Here is a 19,093-nt window from a genome sequence, read left to right on the forward strand (position 1 = left end):
ACACTGGCCCGATCCTTCTTGGGATGTACTGACTGGCGTGCTTCCATCCTGGGGCTTGCTCTTACTGTTCGCTTTGCTGGGGCATTCTCCCCCAAGACATCGGCTCAGCTCACTCCCTCGATCCTTCAGGTCCCTACTGTCCCCGAGTCAGGGAGGCCTTCCTTGGCCTCCTGGTGTACAGCAGTGTCCACTCCCCAGCCATTTGTCCTGCATGATCGGGTCACCATCAGACATTCCGTAGGTGTGTTTGTTGACTTGCTCACTGTGTCCCCACTGGAAGGGGTGTCTGGGGAGCAGGGATTTTGTGTCCGTGGCAGGTTTTTTCCATCTCAGATACAGTGGATCGAGGTCAGCACACAGTGTGCACTCAGAGAGAATGAATGGTTCCTGGACTATCGGCTCTGGCTCCTTAAACATTTTGCGTTGGAAGATTTTCATTTTCTTAGAGTGCTTACCAAGATGCAAGCTGAGAACAGGTGGTCAACAAAGTTGCTTTTTAGATTATGGATTTAGATTGTGAATTATGAATTTAGATTATGGATTTAGATTATGAATTATGAATTCAGGTTCATCTTCATTGACCAATGATGTTTTCATTCAGAGAAAACCAGTTCTCCTCTGCTGTTTTCACCAATTGCTTCTCCCTCCTCCCAGTAGGTCGGAGCACGTTGCGAGATCAGTGCGTCTGTCGCGATGGTGGACACGGAAAGCCCGATTTGCCCTCTCTCCCCTCTCGAGGCTGATGATCTGGACAGCCCGTTATCGGAAGGATTCCTGCAAGAAATGGGAAACATCCAAGAGCTCTCGCAGTCCATTGGCGAGGACAGTTGCGGAAGCTTTAGTTTTACAGAATACCAGTATTTAGGAAGTGGTCCAGGATCAGATGGATCTGTTATTACAGGTGAGTGTGCTGTCTCCCAGAAAGCTTTATTTAGAAATGTTCTTTCCACAGAGGAAATTGTTCTCTCTAGCCGGACAAGGAGTCGCGTCCTTCTGCAGGGAAATCTCAGACAAGGGAAAGCATCGCCTCCAGGGCCGCTGGGCCCTGCAGCTTTTAAGCTGTGTCTCGCTTCTCATCGTATGCCTTCCTTCAAAGGCTGCGCACAAGTCAAATCATGCTGGGCATCCAGTCGAGATGGTCGGCTGCACTTTAAAGATGCTGTGAGTTTATATTTCTTAGAAGCAGAGACTCCTGTTGTAGTAAAAATGATGCCCTTTTCTCTGGAAATGTCTGTGAAGCCCCTCCCTCCTTCCTGCACCGCGTTAGGAACTACATCAGGTATCGGGCAAGGTGGGTACAAAGCAATGAAGTGCGGGGTCTGCTCAGCTGACCTGCGGTGTTGTTGGCAAAGAGGAAATCACGAAGCAGCCCACCCTTCCAGGCGACGTTTAAGCCAGCCCCGGATAACGTGGTATGAACTGCAGCCTCGCTGTGATGGGAGCTCCCTCTGGATGGACTTGGCTCCGCCAGGCTTCTTGGAGAGGAGGGTCTTGGGTCGAGACTGAAGGCGTTGAATGTGGATTAGCCGGGAGGAGGAGCTGTGCTTGGTGACGAGGCGTGTGTACGGTCTTCCACTGTGAGCGTGGAACAGAGGGGCTCTCGGGCAGTCGAGAGAAGGTTCTCCCTGGCGGCGCTTGGTGGAAGTCTCTGCTCATGCCCTTCCACGCCTGCCCGTGTGTCAGGTTCGCGGCCTGGAATGCATTTCTGCCAGCTGTCTTCTCGCTTCCTCCCACTCCCTGAAGATCATTTCAGTGACTGTGCCGACCCTCGAGGCAGGGCAAGGGAGCGTTTGCGCTCTGCTGGAAGCGGTGTGCTGACCACTGCGTGGAGACGGCACCTGGACGCGTGTGTGCTCTGAACCCCAGCAAGCCCACGGGGTGCAGCCAGCATTGAAAGGGAGACGTGCAAGAGGGCGTGCATTGCAGCCGTGTTCGTGATCTCAAAGAACGGAAACAAGGCAATAGCTGCACTGTGGGAGGTCCTACCGCTGCACTGTGGGAGGTCCTACGGTGGGAGACTTTATAGCAACTTAAAAGGATGAACTAGCTCCCCGTGTGTCAACAGGAGTCCGTCTAAAAAGCAGTGTCGAATGAAAATAAACAAGCTCGAGGCCATCTTCAGTGTGATTCAGTTCATGTGACGTCTCAAACGCCAGGCAGTGCGCCAGCTTTAAAGTCTTGGGCGGCTCCCGAGAGAGACAGAGGTGGGACTGGGGAGGGGTCTTCAGGGGCTTTAACTCTCTCCAGGTTGTACTTTTGAAAAAAGACATGAGGCGGTGGGCTGAAACATTACCATTTGTAAATCTGGGTGGTGGGTGTTATACTGTATGTTTTTCTACATGTTGGAAATACTTTAAGAAAAATCAAAAGAGTGGGAAAGAGCATTCCTGGCAGAAGAAAAAGGCAGCATGTGCCAGGGCTCTCCTCATCCTCACAAACGCTCAGTGAGAAAGCTTGTTGTGGTTGTTTTCCAAAGATGGGAATAAACTCGGAGAAATTAGGTAAGTTGGCCGGGTCACACAGCCAGAAGGAGAGGGTGCCGAGACTCGACCCCACGCTTCTCAGCTGGCTCTGAAGCCGAGCTCTGTGCACGTTAGCATGAGCGTCCCTTTTGAAAGCCAGCGGTGTTCCCAGCTTAGTAAATCAGCAGTCACGCCATCCATGTGAGACCATGAGGACATGACAGGTTAGTGGACTCGGGGGACCTGCATGGCCCAGCAGCCTTTGTAGTGTCCCTGACGGACCTTTAACAATGGTTCAAGCTTTGATTCCCTTTCTCACGACACGTTAGAGGGGATGTGCTTTGGGGGAAAAGAGCAAGCATGCGGGGTGATGGCAGCCTCCAGAAACAGTCAGGGAGGGGAGCAAGGAAATTCCTCCATGGTGTGGGACTGCCTTGAAGAGCCCAGGCAGGTCACCGCGTGGTCAGCTTGCACTAGTGACAGTGACAGCCCAGGTTACCGAGTGCTGTGTGAGCCACCGCACATACCTTATCTCACTGAATCCCAAGAACAACGCTTTAAGTTCGTTGTTCTATTTAATGAAGGAGGCAGGCCCCAGGACATTGGGACATGCTGGAGATCAAAACCCAGGTCTTAACCCCTCAGAATGGGTCCTTTATTCCCCACATTATAGCCACACCGCCTGCTGGTCAGTTGTTTTCTTATATTGACTATTTTTCAGAAAATTGTTATTTTTTTCTTTTATCTGGATTTGAAAAGATTTATCTGTTTTTTGTTCATTTTTTTCCTTCTTTTTAAGGAAGGCAGTTTTTTTTCCCTTCTTTGGAAAAAATGTAGTCCCTTTTATAATGAAAGAATTCAGGAGTATACTTTTTTCTTTGGGTCAGCCAAACCCTAGAGGTTGTTCTGAAATAAAGAATTTATGTGAATGGGGTGGATGTGCAGTTGTAAAGCCTCTGGAAAGTTCTCTCCCAGCAGGGAACGGGAGGGGTGCAGAGACGCCCTCCTGCCTTCTCCAGGAGGAGTCCAGAGAGTGACACTCTGCCTATGCTTTCTCTCTCCCAGAGCCTCGCCCTCGAACAGGAGGAATCTGAAATTATGTTCTTCTGTCTAATTTAATTCAAGGTTCCTTTGCTAAAACTAGTGTCTTTTAGCTCATTGTCAAGAACTACAATCTAAAATAGATTTCTAACTCATCTGAAAGTTCTGACACAGATAAGACTTGGGAATTTCGTATAAACTGGCCTTGTGGTCTGCACAGTCCATGGAAAGCCACAATCGAGCCAGCTCCACGAGCTGACACGCACTTTCCCGTCTCAGTAAATTACAGACAAGTTCTTACGGGGAGAGAAAGCCCTCCAAATTGGTCTTTAACCAATTCCAACAAACTTTATAGCAAAAAGACAAAAAGGGAACTTACAAAAAAGTGGCCACATGGAAGTGTAGTGGACACACATCCTTCACTTTGGGCCACTGGCTGTTGGGGTGGGGGTGCGATCGTCCACGTGTGCTTCCTTCCAGCTTCTCCTTACTGTTGGTACTCATCCTTTTGGTTGTTTGGAATCATCTCATAATTCTTAAAATCGTGCTTTGTTTCCTTTGCAGGTTTTTCAGTGTTGTTGTTACCAGCTAGTTTGAGACATAAGGTTATTTCTTATTTGCAAATTAGATTTTTCTTCTTCGTATCTGATCCTTTGGGTGATATTTCTAAGTTATGTAAATTGCTCACACGGAAGTGCCGTATAGACAGCGTATTCACTTTAGACTTTACTCGAAGAGATGGCCTGGCTGAGGCTGCTTGCTCAACCAATCTGTCTTTACCTCTATTTTTCTTAGGAGCCTTATTGGCGTACAGTAAACTGCACTTATTTAAAGTGTATCATTTGATGAGCACACACACACATTTTTGCATGTGAAACCATCACCCCATCATAATAGTGACCAGACCCCAAAATTTCCTGGCGTCCTTTTATAATCTCTCTTTTCCCCTCTCATGCCTCCCTCCCTCTGAGTAACCACTGCTCTGCTGTCCATCCTTATAGATCTGTGTGTATTTCCTAGAACTTTATATAAATGGAATCATACACTGTGTGCTTTTGAGTCTGGCTTCTTTCACTCGGAAAGATCATTCTGGGATTAAGCCATGCAGTAGCCTGACTCAGTAGTTCCCATCTTTCATCCGGCGTGTGGCTGTGCCGCTGTTTGCCTATACAGGCACCTGTCCGTGTGGATGGACATTTGAGTTGTTTCCAGGTTCTGGCAGTCACACGTGGAGCTGCTGTGAGCATTCGTGCCCAAGTCTCTGTGTGGACTTGTGCTCTCGCTTCTCTCCGTCATGCCTCAGGCGGAATGGCCGCGACTTACGGCACACATTTGTGTAGCTACTTAAGAAACTGCCAGAAGCTTTTCCAAAGTGCCGTCCCATTTTACATTCCCACCTGTAGCGCGAGTCCAGTTCCTCCGCACTGTCGTCAGCGCGGTCAGGCTTTGGCATCTCAGCCATTCTAGCGGGTGTGATGTGTGCGGTCTTTCATCTAGCTTCCTGAACATTTAAAATACAGTCATAATAACTTTTTTAAATGTCTTGTCTACAAATTCTATCATCTGTGTCATTTCTAGGTCACTTTCAGTTCATTGGTTTTTCTCCTCATCATGGGGTATATTTTTCTGCCTTTTTGCATGTTTTGTAATTTTTTTATTGGATGCCATATATTGTGAACTTTGTTGGTGATTGGTGTTTTTGTATTCCCATAAATATTTTTGAGTTTTGTTTGGGACGCAGTTAAGTTACTTAAAACATGATCCGCTCAGATCTGGTTGTTAAGGTTTGTTGGATGGAACCGCGGCAGTGTCGACTCTCAAGGCGATTTTGCCCCACTCCTAAAGCAAAGCCCTTTTGAGTGCTTCACCCAATGCCCTATGCATTCTGAGATTCTCCACTCTGAGGTGGAGGAACAGGACTTACCCAGCCCCATGTGAGTCCTGGGTATAGTTCCTTCTAAGCAGTTCACCTTCCTACAGGAGTGTCTTTTCCTTTAGGCTCTTACGGCTCACAGAGCAAAGACGCATATGTGTGTATCCTAACCAGTGTATATGCACATAATCTGTAGATATTTCTACATGTAGCCATCTGTATCTATATGAAGTTAAACATGAGTTCATACTGATGTCTGCAACTCTAATCCATCACCACATGGATCATTCTAGACTCCTTCTTTGCTTACCTGTAAGCTCACACTCCAATAATAAGAAACCTGGTTGCCACCATCCACCATTCAGTTAATCGCTTGTTCATTTCCAGTGTACGTGTACAGTGCTGCACAGGTAGCCCCGGGGGAAGCAACTGTATCAGCTAACGCCCAGCGCTTATGTGCAGTTCCTTTTGCCTTTAGTCTTACAGATGCCACTCGTTTCCAAGGTCACTTAGGGCACCTTCTTCCCACCTCCCTCAGTGAGGTTGTTTCATTTAGTTGTGATGCAGTTCGATTGTTTTGTCGCGTTCTGCCTTCCTTCCTGGAATCCTAACCCTGCTGACTCATCTTTGCTTCATTTGTACACATTACGATTCACTCTGTACTGTGAAGTTCTGTGGGTTTTGGCAGATGCGAACTCTCATGTGTTCACCACTACGCTTTCATGTGAATAGTCTCACCACTTCGCCTATTCAACCCTGCCTCCCCCATGCCCACCCAGCAACTGGTCTTTGTACCCTTCTGCCTTTCCCAGTTATCATATGTTTAAAATCATACAGTAGATAGCCTTTTCAGACTGGCCTTTTGTTTATCCATTCACCTATAAAAGGGCATCTTGGTTGTGTCTAATTCTTAGCGATGAAGAGTGAAGCTCCTATAAACAGTCTTGGAAGTTTTTTGTGTGGACATCGTTTTCAGATTGCTTGGGCGATCTCCAGGAGTGTAATTCCTATAAGACTGTTTTGCTGCCTAAGAAACCACCAGACAGTCTTCCCAAGTGGCTGTTATTTGCATTCCCACGGCAATAAATCAAAGTGCCCGTTGTTCCACATCCTTGCCAGCAATTGGTGTTGCCAGTTTTTTTGGATTTTAGCTGTTATAATAGGTATGCAGTGAGTCTCATTGTTGTTTGAATCGCAGTTTCCTGATGACCAGTGATGTGGAGCATCTTTTCATATGCTTACTTGCTGTCTGTATATCTTCTTCGGTGAGGTGTCTCTTCAGATCTTTTGGCCATTATTGAGTTGTTCATTTTATTATTGTTGAGTTTTAAGCCTTCTTTGTATATTTTGGTTACAAGTCTTTTATCAGATGTGTTTTACAGATACTTCCTCCCAGTCTGTGGCTTGTCTTTTCATTTTCTTAATAGTCTCTTGCAGAGCAGAAGTTTTTAATTTTAAGAAAGTCCAATTTATTTTTTTTTCTTCCATGGGTTATGTTTCTGGTGTTGCACACATGGATTTTGATACTGGTGCAATTTACTGAGCTAACAGTTGCAGACCAGCTGGAAGGAAGCAAACACAGTAACAGGTTCTCTGTAGGATGCATCAAGTGGGGAGGGCTTGGGGAGCCCGGGGTGGAGGGATCTGTGAGGCAGCCGATGTGCAGCTCCAGAACCCAGGGACCCCTCAGCAAGAGCTCTGGGGATGGCAGCACGATGGTAATCGTATGAGCACAGAGCAGGTGGGACAGCCTCAGGCAGGGGCCGACTTAGGACGGCAGCTCTGCCCATTAGCTGACGCCCCCTCCCTCAATACCTCACATGCAAAACCCTAGCCTCATAGACCTAACTTAGACATAGGATGGGGATGCCGTGACTGTTTGCACATCTTTCCTCTTCTGTTCTCAGATACCCTTTCACCCGCTTCGAGTCCCTCGTCAGTCACTTATCCTGTGGTTCCTGGCAGCACCGATGAATCTTCCAGCACAGCATTGAACATCGAGTGTAGGATCTGTGGGGACAAAGCCTCGGGGTACCATTACGGAGTTCATGCCTGTGAAGGCTGCAAGGTGCGTGGACCCTGGAGGAGGAGAAAGGTGGCTGGCTTCAGGGACCGTGTGTGCTTCCTTTTGTCTTATACACAAATGTTCGTCGTGACTAAAACAGATCTGCAAAAAATCATAGATAAGAAACTGACCTAAATAACACATTAATTTCCCTCTTCCGAGGGTCTACGGCGCATTGTTGGACTGAACTTTGTAAATAACTTGAAGTGTGTTCCTTAATGACCCTTTCGTTTGAACATGGGGTCAGAGAGTTTTTGCCCACTTTTTCTCTCGATCCTCACCAGAAGGTCAGGTAGGATAGTGGATCTCATGGCCATCAGAGATGTCGAGTGTCTTGCTCAGGATCCCACAGCACATGCCAGGTGAGGACCAGACCCAGTGCAGTTTCCTCCTGCAGCTGCTCCCGACTCCCCCAGCAGTCCCTTCCTGCACGTCAGGGGTCTCTCCACCCAAACCGTGGGCGCCATTGTGCTCACCCTCATTCTTATGCCCGCTCAGCTGGACCTCTAAACGTGTGTGACCCAAGGCCAGCAAGCCACGCCCTCCAGTATTCTGCCCACTGCATCACTGGCCCTTCTATGACTTTCCAGCATGATGAGAAGGACCACATACTCTTATATCCTGAGCCTCCCCTGAATCATCGCATACTTTTAGAATGATGTGTACATTCTCAGGTTTGGCCCTTCACGGATATGATACATGGGAGATCCGGTAATCTGAGTGTGGGGTTAAAATCAGAAATCCCCTTTCCTTGCGCACGCTGGGGTGTTTCCTAACTTTGGAAAATGCCGCAGCCTTTCATGGCATGCTACCTAATCTGCATTATGAAACCCTAGCCCTCTGCCCTGGGCCAGGCCTGGCCTCAGAGGTCTGCTCACAGGCCGAGTGGACCACATTTGTGGGGCATCGCTGTATCCTGACATTTAAAACCCTCTCTCCTCACCCCTCCTCATCATCCCATACGTTCTTTGGCCATCCTACTTTACAAACCTACATACCGATCAAGTGAAGACATCAGCCTTCTTAGATTCCCCAAGAAACGGCTGCCCCTTCTCATGCGGGCCGGTCAGAACCCCCCACATCAGAAATATGCAAGAATGACTGCAAAGCAGAGAGGAAAAAAGAACCCAACGCAGATAGAAAGTCCCTCCCAAGTTAGAAAAACATGTACCTTTAAAAAAGCTGCTTGCAAAGTGGCCTTTTCTGCATGGCCATGGTTTCATTACTTTTGTTTAGTTTTATCTTTTGTGTACTAAATACTAAAGTTGTTTCTTACTGGCGAAAGTTTAAGATGCTTTTATAAAGCTAGAAAATTGTTTACAAACAGCTGGCTGCTGTTTACTATATTTTATTATAATTTCTGTCTTTAAGGGAGTTAATATTCTCTTACGAAAATGCCTAGAAAGTTTTTCGTCACAAATATGGTATGTTATACAAGAGGAAAAAGTTACGTTTGTATAAATCTGAACAGGGCCGAGTGACTCTTTAGGAGACTATAATTGTGTCTTCCCGAGCCAGATGAGGACATTTTGAACTTATTTGAGTCCACCTCATTTTACTGTTTTTCATTTTACGTGTTATGAAATTTAACGTTTTCAATTTGTCCCAATTATGTCAGACTTTTTAGAAGAGCTATTTCTCTAAACTTACTTCATTTTGAAAGAAATAATAAATGAACGGTAAGAACTGTGGATGAAGCAACAGCATTGATTCGCTAGTGGGTCGTTCTCTTCAACAAACTGTGTGTTGACCGCACAGGGCTTCTTCCGGCGGACGATTCGACTGAAGCTGGTATATGACAAATGTGAACGTAGCTGCAAGATCCAGAAAAAGAATCGAAATAAGTGCCAATATTGTCGTTTTCACAAGTGCCTTTCGGTTGGGATGTCCCATAATGGTAGGTAAGGCTGCCTACTGCATTTTCCCAGTCCATGCCTCAGTTCACCTTCCTTGTTGAGTTGAAATGGACTGTCTTTTGAATGAATGTTCAACAGTTAATACTCACATTATTTTGTAACCGTAATACCTTAAGAAAATAAAAGTCTCAAATAGCTGAGATTGAGCTGAGCACTTGGGATCACGGTTAGAAACTTCAGATAAGACGGTGATAGAGGATAGTAAAACCGATCGGAAGTCACTGCGGATGTCTCTATGTTCATATCGTACATATGAGGCTTGTGCCATTTTAAACATTTTAACATATTATGAATTTCATTTATTCAATCAGACTCTAATTTTAGAACATGCTAATTACTACATGAAGGTAAATTTACAATAACTAGTTCATGAGAAGGGCATGTCTACCTTCTGGGAAAAGAAAAACATTATGTAAGCTCATTGTAAAGCTTATTTCCATCTCCTTAACCTAAAGGATCAATTAACGAGAGTAAGCGGCCTTAAGCCCATCCTACTGGTGAAATGAGTAATGTTGTTACCTTTTAACCTTTTTAAAAAGTCCGGGATTTATGGAGTTTGAGTTTTGCCTTCATCTCTCCAAAGCACAAAGTTGGATCGTGTTGAGAAGTGGATTTCAACTTGCCCGCAAATTTTTATTCATTGTTTAGTTCATGGTGCGAACTTTTCGTTCGGCTGTTAGTCATTATCCCGAGCTGTGTTGTTCATTTCTGTTTGTTTTCCGTTGTTCCATTCTCTCCCAACTCCCCAGCAATTCGCTTCGGACGAATGCCAAGATCTGAAAAAGCAAAACTGAAAGCAGAAATTCTTACATGTGAACATGACATGGAAGACGCCGAAACCGCAGATCTCAAGTCTCTTGCCAAGAGAATTTACGAGGCCTACTTGAAGAACTTCAACATGAACAAGGTCAAGGCGCGGGTCATCCTCGCGGGGAAAGCCAGCAACCATCCAGTAGGTGTTTTCCTGCTGTTTCTTACGAGTCTACAGCGTTCTATTGGCAACCTGTCAACTAGAGTCCTAGACAAGGATTGAGGAAACATGTGTGAAATGTTGAGAAAATAATATTTATTCCCAAGGCAAACCGAAGACAATGGAGTGGAAACGTTTTCCTCAGAGACTCTGAGATGTAGCTTAACAACAACTCCTGTCTTCTGGGTTTGAGCCACCTCAGAGCTCCTAGCAACCAAGTTATTATAATGGCTATGTAATTAATACACTAAAAAAAACCTGAATAGCTTGCCAGATTCTAGAGTCGTTTCTTAAGTACATTTTTAAAAAAATCCCTATTTTAATGCTAGAAAATGAAACCATTCACTTCCCACTCAAAACGTGCCTTTGCCTCCCTTCTCCTAAAACCACTCCGTCCTTTCCTCTGTCCCACCCCTCGCCCCGCCCCGCCCCCCTTCTTTTTCTTCAACAAGAAGGCAGTGACATCTCAGGGCTTAGAAAGGGTCGTTTCTTTACGGAAACTTCAGTGTCTTTTTGGGCAGTTCTGGACCTTTTCAGTAGCAACTGTGAGTGTCCCTCGTGGACCCCCAGTGCTTCATCACCGCCTGGCCTCGCGTCGTCTGCCCCCACCCCACGGTGACCTCAGTCTCTGTCTCCATTGCAGAACTAATCTCAGAGCTCCCTTCAAAGAGGGGGCTGGTCCACGGCTGGCAAATAAAGATATTTTGCCGTTTTGCTATGGACATGGTGAAACAGGTTTAATTTGTACTAATGAATAGCTTGAAGCAATCCTTACTGGGAATTATGAGCTGGAATTTTTAGTCACAGGAAAATAAAGTATTTCACAAGCTGCTTACTTTCATGAACAAACCAAACCCCTTTTTTACTGCATCTCTTAATTCTTCAGTGAATTCTCTAGTTAAATAGGCTGAGACGCCCCAGAAGGGTTCGAGCAAAGTCTATTAAGTTGGTAAAACCGCACCCAAGCTGGGCGGCCCAGAGGCTCCTTCCTGGAGCACAAGGGTGAAGGCAAAGTGAGTTTTAACTTTGAATTTCTATCCTGGAAATGATTGGTATAGCCCCAAATTAGAGTTTTGGTCTCTTTTAGATCTCTCTGAGAGCTTCTATTTCTCCAATGGAGTCTCAAAATTTAAAGCAAACTTAAAAGTCATCTTTTCTCTTAGCTAAACACTCTTGGTTAACATTGATCTGCTTCCCATCGAGTACCCTCTGCACGCCCACTGGGATCCCCAGGCCTTGAAGGAGCCCCGTCACCCTCGGCCGGAGCCGCCGAGGCCTGGGCACTGGAGGACCCTCGCGCACAGTTCCTCTTGGAGAGGAATCTTTATTTTGTTCTTAAGGAAACAAATAACAGACCAGTCGTCTAGGATTAGGCTTCACCGTATCGGAAAAACAGAATTTGGTGTATTGCCTGCCCCCGCCCCCACCTCCAGACCAGAGCACCTTGACAAGGTCCCGTCTGACAGGGAGTGTCCAGGGTCGCTTACTGTGTCTGACTGCACTGCTGCTCCAGGCTGAGCTCACACCCCACCCGTGTCCTCTGTGTGTGAGAGGCACGGCTCTCTCGTCTCCTCACCCAGCCCCGTGCACCCCAGAGCTCAGAGCTCCCAACAGGGGCCACAGTCTCTGCTTTTCTGTCTGTGCTCAGTCTGGAGGAAGAGCTGACAGGTGGCACGCCCACTGCCACTGCTGGAGTCTCTTCACAGAGCCCTGGTTTTGTCACTGCAGTCAGTGGATGTCGGGACCATGGCCTGCATTTCTTCCATGGTTTGGAAGGCACTTCAGTCTGTTGGTGGGAAGCGGGTCGGAGAGACCAAGCTTGGTCCCTGGCATATTCACCTTGACCTGCGCTCACCCCTCAGTAAGCTTTTCATGAAAGTTGCGACCTGGGAGGATGTGACAGCCCTCAGTGATGCTCAGGGACATGGAGTGGGTCAGAGAAGCGGAGTCTGTTTTGCAGACATCCAAGTCTGCAGGCTTGGGGTGCTTCGGAGAGGCTGTGTCTAATGTTAACATGGCTGCAGAGGGGGCGCCAACCCACCAGAGGGTGCGTGGCGGGGCAGGGGGACGTGAATTTGTCTAGGCTGTAAACTGATTTATTCACACAACCATGAGGACCGCGAGCTTGTGTGGGAGCACAGGCATCGACCCCGGAGCAGGCCAGGGCTGCTGTGCCACCAGCTCAGGGCTGGGCGCGCTTCCCGGCCGGCCCGCGAGCAGCTTCCTTCCGCAAGGACTGCTGGGCAGGGCCACCTGAGCTCCTGAGCTCTCCCCACCCCGACTTGGCCCTAAGATCTTTGGAACCTTGATAGAGAAAGATAGGTGCTGGACGGACTTTTAATTTGAAAGCGGGGCTCTGGTTTGCTGGAAGTGGGGAGCTGAATTTATCCTTGCAGGAGACCGGTCTTTGTTCTGTAGAAACCACTTCCATGACCTGGAGGTCAGAAAAAGCAAAGACTGGCTGACCTGGAACTGGTTAGGGTGCTGAGTAGATGAGGACGGGGACCCTGCTGGGCTGGCAGGGAGGGGTGGAGAGGGGGCCTCAGGAGGAGGAAGGGAGCCGCACGGGAGCCACAGATTCAGTCGCTTTAGGGGAAAGTGGGTTTTAGCTGAAGGAAGGGGGAAGATAGGATGGATAGCGAATGTCTGTTTCTATCTGGACACGAGCTGGGTTGAGCCTGAGACTTCAGCACCATGGGCCAGAAAATGACCAGGCCCTTAGTTGTCTGGTCAGAGCCTGTCAGGGGAGCTTGCTGCCCCTGGATTTCAGGGTGACAGGGACAGAAGCAGAGGTGGGGAACGGGGCAACAGTAGTCTCCTCTGAGCATGGCTTCCAAGAGAGGCACTTTTCAACAGTGCTTTAAAAAGATGTGTTGATCTGCCATGAAAAGACTTTCCCGGAGGCAAGGTGCAAATGAGACTGTGAGGAGCGTTGACGTCAGCGCCTGTCTGAGGGTGTCTGCTTCCCTGTGTGCGACCAAGGACTCAGACCCCAACGCACAGGGACACACGTGCGCACTCACGCACTCACGCACTCGCACACTCCCACACTCTCACGCACTCACTCTCTCTCAGGCTCAGCTGCTTCTGGTTCTAGAAGCTGGCTGTACCTCTGAACAAAGGGGGAGGGTGTTCAGTTAAAAAAAAAAGCCGACTCATAGCACTGACTGTTTCGACTTGAGCAGTACAGAGCAGAATTAGGTGACGGGAGTGCAGTGCTGCTGCCGTTTAAATCTAACACACGGGTCAGAACTTTATGCGCTTCAAATGAAGGGGACGGCGTATGTTTATGGCAAAGATTCCCGTATTGCTCAGAACTGTCAGGAATTATCTTTAGAGTCTTTGAATACCTTCAGGTATGGAAAATCTTCATCCTCTGAGGATATAATTGAGTTTTAGACAAGACCATAAATCAGTTGCAGCCAGCCTGTTCGCAAACTGGGATTAAACAGAGTAAAATGTCGTATTTGAAAAGAAATAAGTGAAGCAAGGAGACTAATTTTTTACATGTGGCTCAGAAGGGGTTCTAAAACTCGTTTTGAAAGAGGAATTCCAACATTATTCTCAACATTGCCAAATCTTTGGGACAAGGAGGCCTCCCGGGCACCGTCCCGGGACAGCACTGCCCCTTCGGATGGGCGTTGCCTTGCACTACATCGCGGGGTTTGCCTCCTGTGTTATGTTGAAATATTATACAGACTACTTAAGGTGTCTTTAGATACTTAAGATTTTATACTGTTTCTAGAAATGTGTAGTAAAACTTAACCAAAAGCTTATTAAATAATTTCATCCAAAGCAATTCTACCAATAATTCACAACTAAATTTCTCCTACAAAATGGTGCTGCCTAACTTTTCATAGAAAATGCTGTTCAAATGTATTTTGGAGGGGCCAGGCTGGTGGTGCAGCGGTTAAGTGCGTACATTCTGCTTCGGTGGCCCGGGGTCTGCCGGCTCAGGTCCTGGGTGCAGACATGGCACTGCTTGGCAAGCCATGCTGTAGCAAGTGTCCCACATATAAAGTGGAGGAAGATGGGCACAGATGTTAGCTCAGGGCCAGTCTTCCTCAGCAAAAAGAGGAGGATTGGCAGTAGGTGTTAGCTCAGGGCTAATCTTCCTCAAAAAAAAAGTGTATTTTGGAGATGAATTCTACACATTAACACACATGGAACACCATCGGCTGTCAGCAAGAGTAATCTGTGTGGTTAGGGGCACCTTCCGGTCTTGGCGTGGAGTGATTGGAGGGGACACTGGGCAGCTTTCTGCCTTGTGCTGTTTAAAATCTTTACAACGTGCTTTCTTTATTTGAATCGGCCACCTGTAATGTCAGATATATTCATATTCAAACCTGAGAGTAGAAGGCACATACCAAAATTAAATATAAGCTGCATGGATTTTTTTAAATAGTCTTCTCAAGAATGTTTATCACTGAAGTTTGGCAAATTTTCAAGTGTTTTACTATACAATTTCTCTTTAGCTTTAAGAAACTTTGGTTTCTTTTCTTTTTTAAAGATTGGCACCTGAGCTAACATCTGTTGCCAATCTTCTTTTTCTTCTTCTTCTCCTCCTCCTCCCCAAAGCCCCCCAGTACATAGTTGTCCATTCTAGTTGTAGGTCCTTCTGGCTCTGCTGTGTGGGACGCCACCTCAGCCTGGCCTGATGAGCGGTTCCGTGTCTGTGCCCAGGATCCCAACTGGCCAAACCCTGGGCCGCCGAAGTGGAGTGCACTAACTTAACCACTCGGCCGCGGGGCTGGCCCCCAGAACTTTGGTTTCTTACTGTCGGCACTTATTTTGAATTCAAATGCTTTCTAATTTTGCCTGTTAGTGAGACTTGCCTTCTAAAATCCAAGTGATAATTTTATAAAAAGGCCATGAAATATTTGTTACTGTTTAAGGCCCCATTTATGAGAGTCTGTTTCACATAAAACTAGTCCAGGGCCAGCTTCCTGGGTGTGTGACCTGTTTGCAAAGGCCCCCGGCTTGGCAGGGCCCCGCCCTGGGGTTTAATGCGCTGCTGTTGCTGTCTTGGAGTTCTGGATCATTTGTTTAACACAGGGCCCTTACATTTTCAGTTTGCACTGGACCCTGCAAATTATGTAGCTAGTGTAGTATGCGCTAGTCCTGTGAGATGCTCTACCAAAAAGAAAGAAAGAAGATAAGCCTTTGGTAATCAAACACCTTGGGAACTGCCACTTGCCCTGATTTATAGAGCACACTCGTTATGTTAAAGATTCTGGGAGGCCCTAACTTTGTTTGACTCAGTGCTTCTTGAATTGTTTTGACCATGGAACTCTTTTTTTTTTTTAATTTAACACCTTAATTTCTGCTAAATGTACTTTTAAAAAGGCAGTGATTTGCATAAAGTCAAGGCAGCCTGATGGTGTATTTTCCTGAATTGAGGGAATATTGCCAGCTATCCTTTAAAAACATTTCTCTGTGCACCCTATAAATGTTAATTTCTTAAATCTGAGCTCCAACTTCCTGTGAAGCAGAACGTCCCCCCCAAACTTCCCCAAAATAATGGGAATCTGACTTGCTTTTAAGGTCTTTGGAGAGAGATCATTTTAGTCTTCCTTAATCAGACTTGAGATATTTAGAAATTGGGCTTTGAATTTTGTATTTAGAATATTTTCACTTATTCATGGGTAATTTTAAAAATAGCCCTTTTCCTCAGATGTGGGATCAGACTTTTTTGTCTGACACTCATTGCAAATTCTAATTCTGTTTAAAATTTTGAAGACAGCCCATGGGATCGTTTCAACACCTCCATCGTGCCCCTGTGCCAAGTGGACCCCACAGGTGCCCTGAAGATGGTTTTGGGCTGTGACTCCTCCAGATGCTCTCGTGAGCCCACACACGGGGAACGTGTCATGCCGTGGGTCCAGATGCATGTCAGTGATGTGTTTTGCCCACTGGCAGAGTGATTCTTAAAACCACTGGGCTGCCTGTGCTCTCTTTGTTCATGTCCTCCAGCAGGGACTGAAAATAATGCCTCAGCCCACTTGATCACTGGTCTGTAGAACACGTATCAATCAAGAGCTCCCTTAGAGGCTGTCATCTCTTCTGCTCCGCACACAGATCTGGCATACAATTTGGCCAGCGGTGGTGTTTGTGCCCGTTCTCCGAAGCCCCACCAGACATATAATCCTTGCTGGGGATGTTGGCTTCAAATATCATAGCCAACCATCTCTCCTTTCCTCCACTAGATCCTTATAAAATGGCAGGACCAGTGGGTTTGGATACAAATGGTATGACAACATATAGGGAGCTGCCACGGGGCTTTGGCACTTGTTCCAGAACATGGAGCACCCATGGAAGGCTTCAGTCTCATGCACAGGGAAACACAGGCTCGTCAAGGCTTTTCCAGTTTATCTCCAAAGAGCAAGCGTTTAGTAATGCTTGTTTGCTTATTTCTACACAAATGCCAGCTTTCTGAGTTGTATATATTTCATGCCAAATTTATTCATTCAACAGTCAGTGTTAGATAATGATGGTTATCTCTAAAGTTCATAAAATGGTAAAAGTAAGAATTATTGTAATTAAGCCTATTGCAGTAGAATTTAGGAGTTCAGAGAATATTATAAAATATTAGAAGTGCTTTGCTGGTATTCTCTTGTTAGCTTTATTGCCAAAATCAGTACTTCACTTTCGTAGCACTGAAACCCTTACCCAACATCGGGCAATGACAATTACTATCTTACTGATTTATATTGTTGGTTCTCTATTAATGTCGTCTTGTCTGGAACTAATTTTGAGGCTGTTGAAGGATGAGGACTGTGTTTGGTACCTATTTTGATTTTCCACAGGTGACTTGGGCGCGGTGGCTGCTCGTCAGTTTAACGACAGTTAGGAAGACAGTTTGTTCCCAATTACCTGACTTATTCCAATGTCTTTCTTTGCAGCCTTTTGTCATACATGACATGGAGACATTGTGTATGGCTGAGAAGACTCTCGTGGCCAAGTTGGTGGCCAACGGTATCCAGAACAAGGAAGCGGAAGTCCGCATCTTCCACTGCTGCCAGTGCACGTCTGTAGAGACCGTCACGGAGCTCACGGAATTCGCCAAGTCCATTCCCGGCTTCGCAAACTTGGACTTGAACGATCAAGTCACTTTGCTGAAATATGGAGTTTATGAGGCCATATTTACAATGCTGTCTTCCGTGATGAACAAAGACGGGATGCTGGTAGCATATGGAAGTGGTTTTATCACTCGTGAATTCCTAAAAAGCCTGAGAAAACCGTTTTGTGATATCATGGAGCCTAAGTTTGATTTTGCAATGAAGTTTAATGCACTGGAACTGGACGACAGTGATATTTCCCTTTTTGTGGCTGCTATAATTTGTTGTGGAGGTAAGTTCTTGATTTAATCAGCTGGTGACATGTCGTTTACAGCTTCCTATCTTGAAGAATTGGACAGTGGTAAATCTGCGATGAGCGGGAGCCGCGCTGTGGTGGAGCGAGCGTTGGCAGGGTGGGACGGCTCCTGAGCCCCACGTCGCCACTACCAGAACTAAGTGAGATTCTGGCAGTGTCGGACTGTGTTCTAGCATACATTATGCTATATAAGTATGTATTTAAACATTATAGAAATAGGTTCTATTTATAATTATAATATTATATAAATATATATTCTACTTATAATCATAATATCAAATATTATATTAGGTATAATTAATAATTGTAATGTATCTAATAGCTAATATATATATTAGGTAATATATATTATCTAATATATAATAATTATAATTATATCATAATGTATGGTATATATTATTATTATATACTATAATTATTTTATTATAATATTACATCTGTATTACAGACAGTATTCTATAAAGTGCCATGCAGATGTTAGTTCGGTTGCTGTCACTATTGGTATATTTATGCTATTTTGAAAAGTATCAGGAGCTAACTGGCAGCAATTGCAAAGTTTGCTTTGCCAAAGGAAATGGATCCCAGTGAAGGAAAATCTGGGCCTCTCTTCAGGAAGGTGGCTCTGCAGCCCCCACATTTTTGGCTCAGTGTCACGTTCCTTTAAATAGCCCTGTCCCGGGTGTAAGAAGGTCATCCTCTACCGTAAACTCAGCTGACCTTGCCCGGCCTTGGGGGAGCCGACGGGGCCACTGCCCCGCGAACTGCCAGCAGCTGTACTGCACCCTGTGATTTACCGACTCGCGGCACTGAGGCTGGCCGCGACCGGCAACGGCCCGGACTCCAGAAGTGGAGCGGGGTATGAGCGGCCCAGCCCATGAGGTCTGTCCCTGTTACCATCCAGCTGGGCAGAGTCAAGTGGGAGGGCGTCCTTCTCTCTGACAAAAAGGGTAAAACAACTTAGCAGCTGTATGTAATCGATCACTGTCCTTCGTACACTCAAGATATAGTGCTGTGGGTAAAAAGCAATTGCAGAACTATTTATAGGCAGTATGATCACAGTTTTATAAAAGAAATGCTAATTATACATTAATCCTATATAAAGAAAAATGTCTGGTGAGATATACATTAAACCTCTATGATGAGGTTAGAATTATGAGGGGGGGTCACTTTCTTTTTCTTGGTTGAGGAAGATTAGCCCTGCGTTAACATCTGTGCCAGTCTTCCTCTGCTTTATACTTGGGTTGCCGCCACAGCACGGCTAACGAGTGGTGAAGGTCCATACCCGAGATCCGAACCTGTGAACCCAGGCCGCCGAAGCAGAGCGCTGAACCCAGCCGCTACGGCACAAGGCCAACCCCAACTTTCTATTTTTTTAATGTTTAAAAACTAATT

The 19,093-nt window shown here is 46.2% G+C and overlaps 1 protein-coding gene across 22 annotated transcripts in view; it reads left to right on the forward strand.

Moving 5' to 3' along the window:
* Positions 1-19,093, forward strand: part of PPARA (peroxisome proliferator activated receptor alpha) — a 66,078-nt gene that overhangs the window by 44,276 nt on the left and 2,709 nt on the right. For 12 of the 22 annotated variants that reach the window (XR_011534630.1, XM_070599869.1, XM_070599870.1 and 9 more), the window contains 5 exons: positions 658-901; positions 7,284-7,444; positions 9,200-9,338; positions 10,107-10,309; positions 17,230-17,677. Coding sequence is in view for 20 of the 22 variants with exons in the window: in XM_070599869.1 (XP_070455970.1) it covers positions 694-901; positions 7,284-7,444; positions 9,200-9,338; positions 10,107-10,309; positions 17,230-17,677 (1,159 nt within the window). In the remaining 2 variants the exon portion in view is untranslated. Of the gene's footprint in view, positions 1-654; positions 902-7,283; positions 7,445-9,199; positions 9,343-10,106; positions 10,310-17,229; positions 17,678-19,093 lie in introns of all 22 variants that reach the window. The other 10 variants (XR_011534631.1, XM_070599875.1, XM_070599865.1 and 7 more) reach the window with 2 other exon arrangements.

This window comes from Equus przewalskii, chromosome 29, assembly GCF_037783145.1.
Source record: "Equus przewalskii isolate Varuska chromosome 29, EquPr2, whole genome shotgun sequence".
Lineage (NCBI taxonomy): Eukaryota > Metazoa > Chordata > Mammalia > Perissodactyla > Equidae > Equus > Equus przewalskii.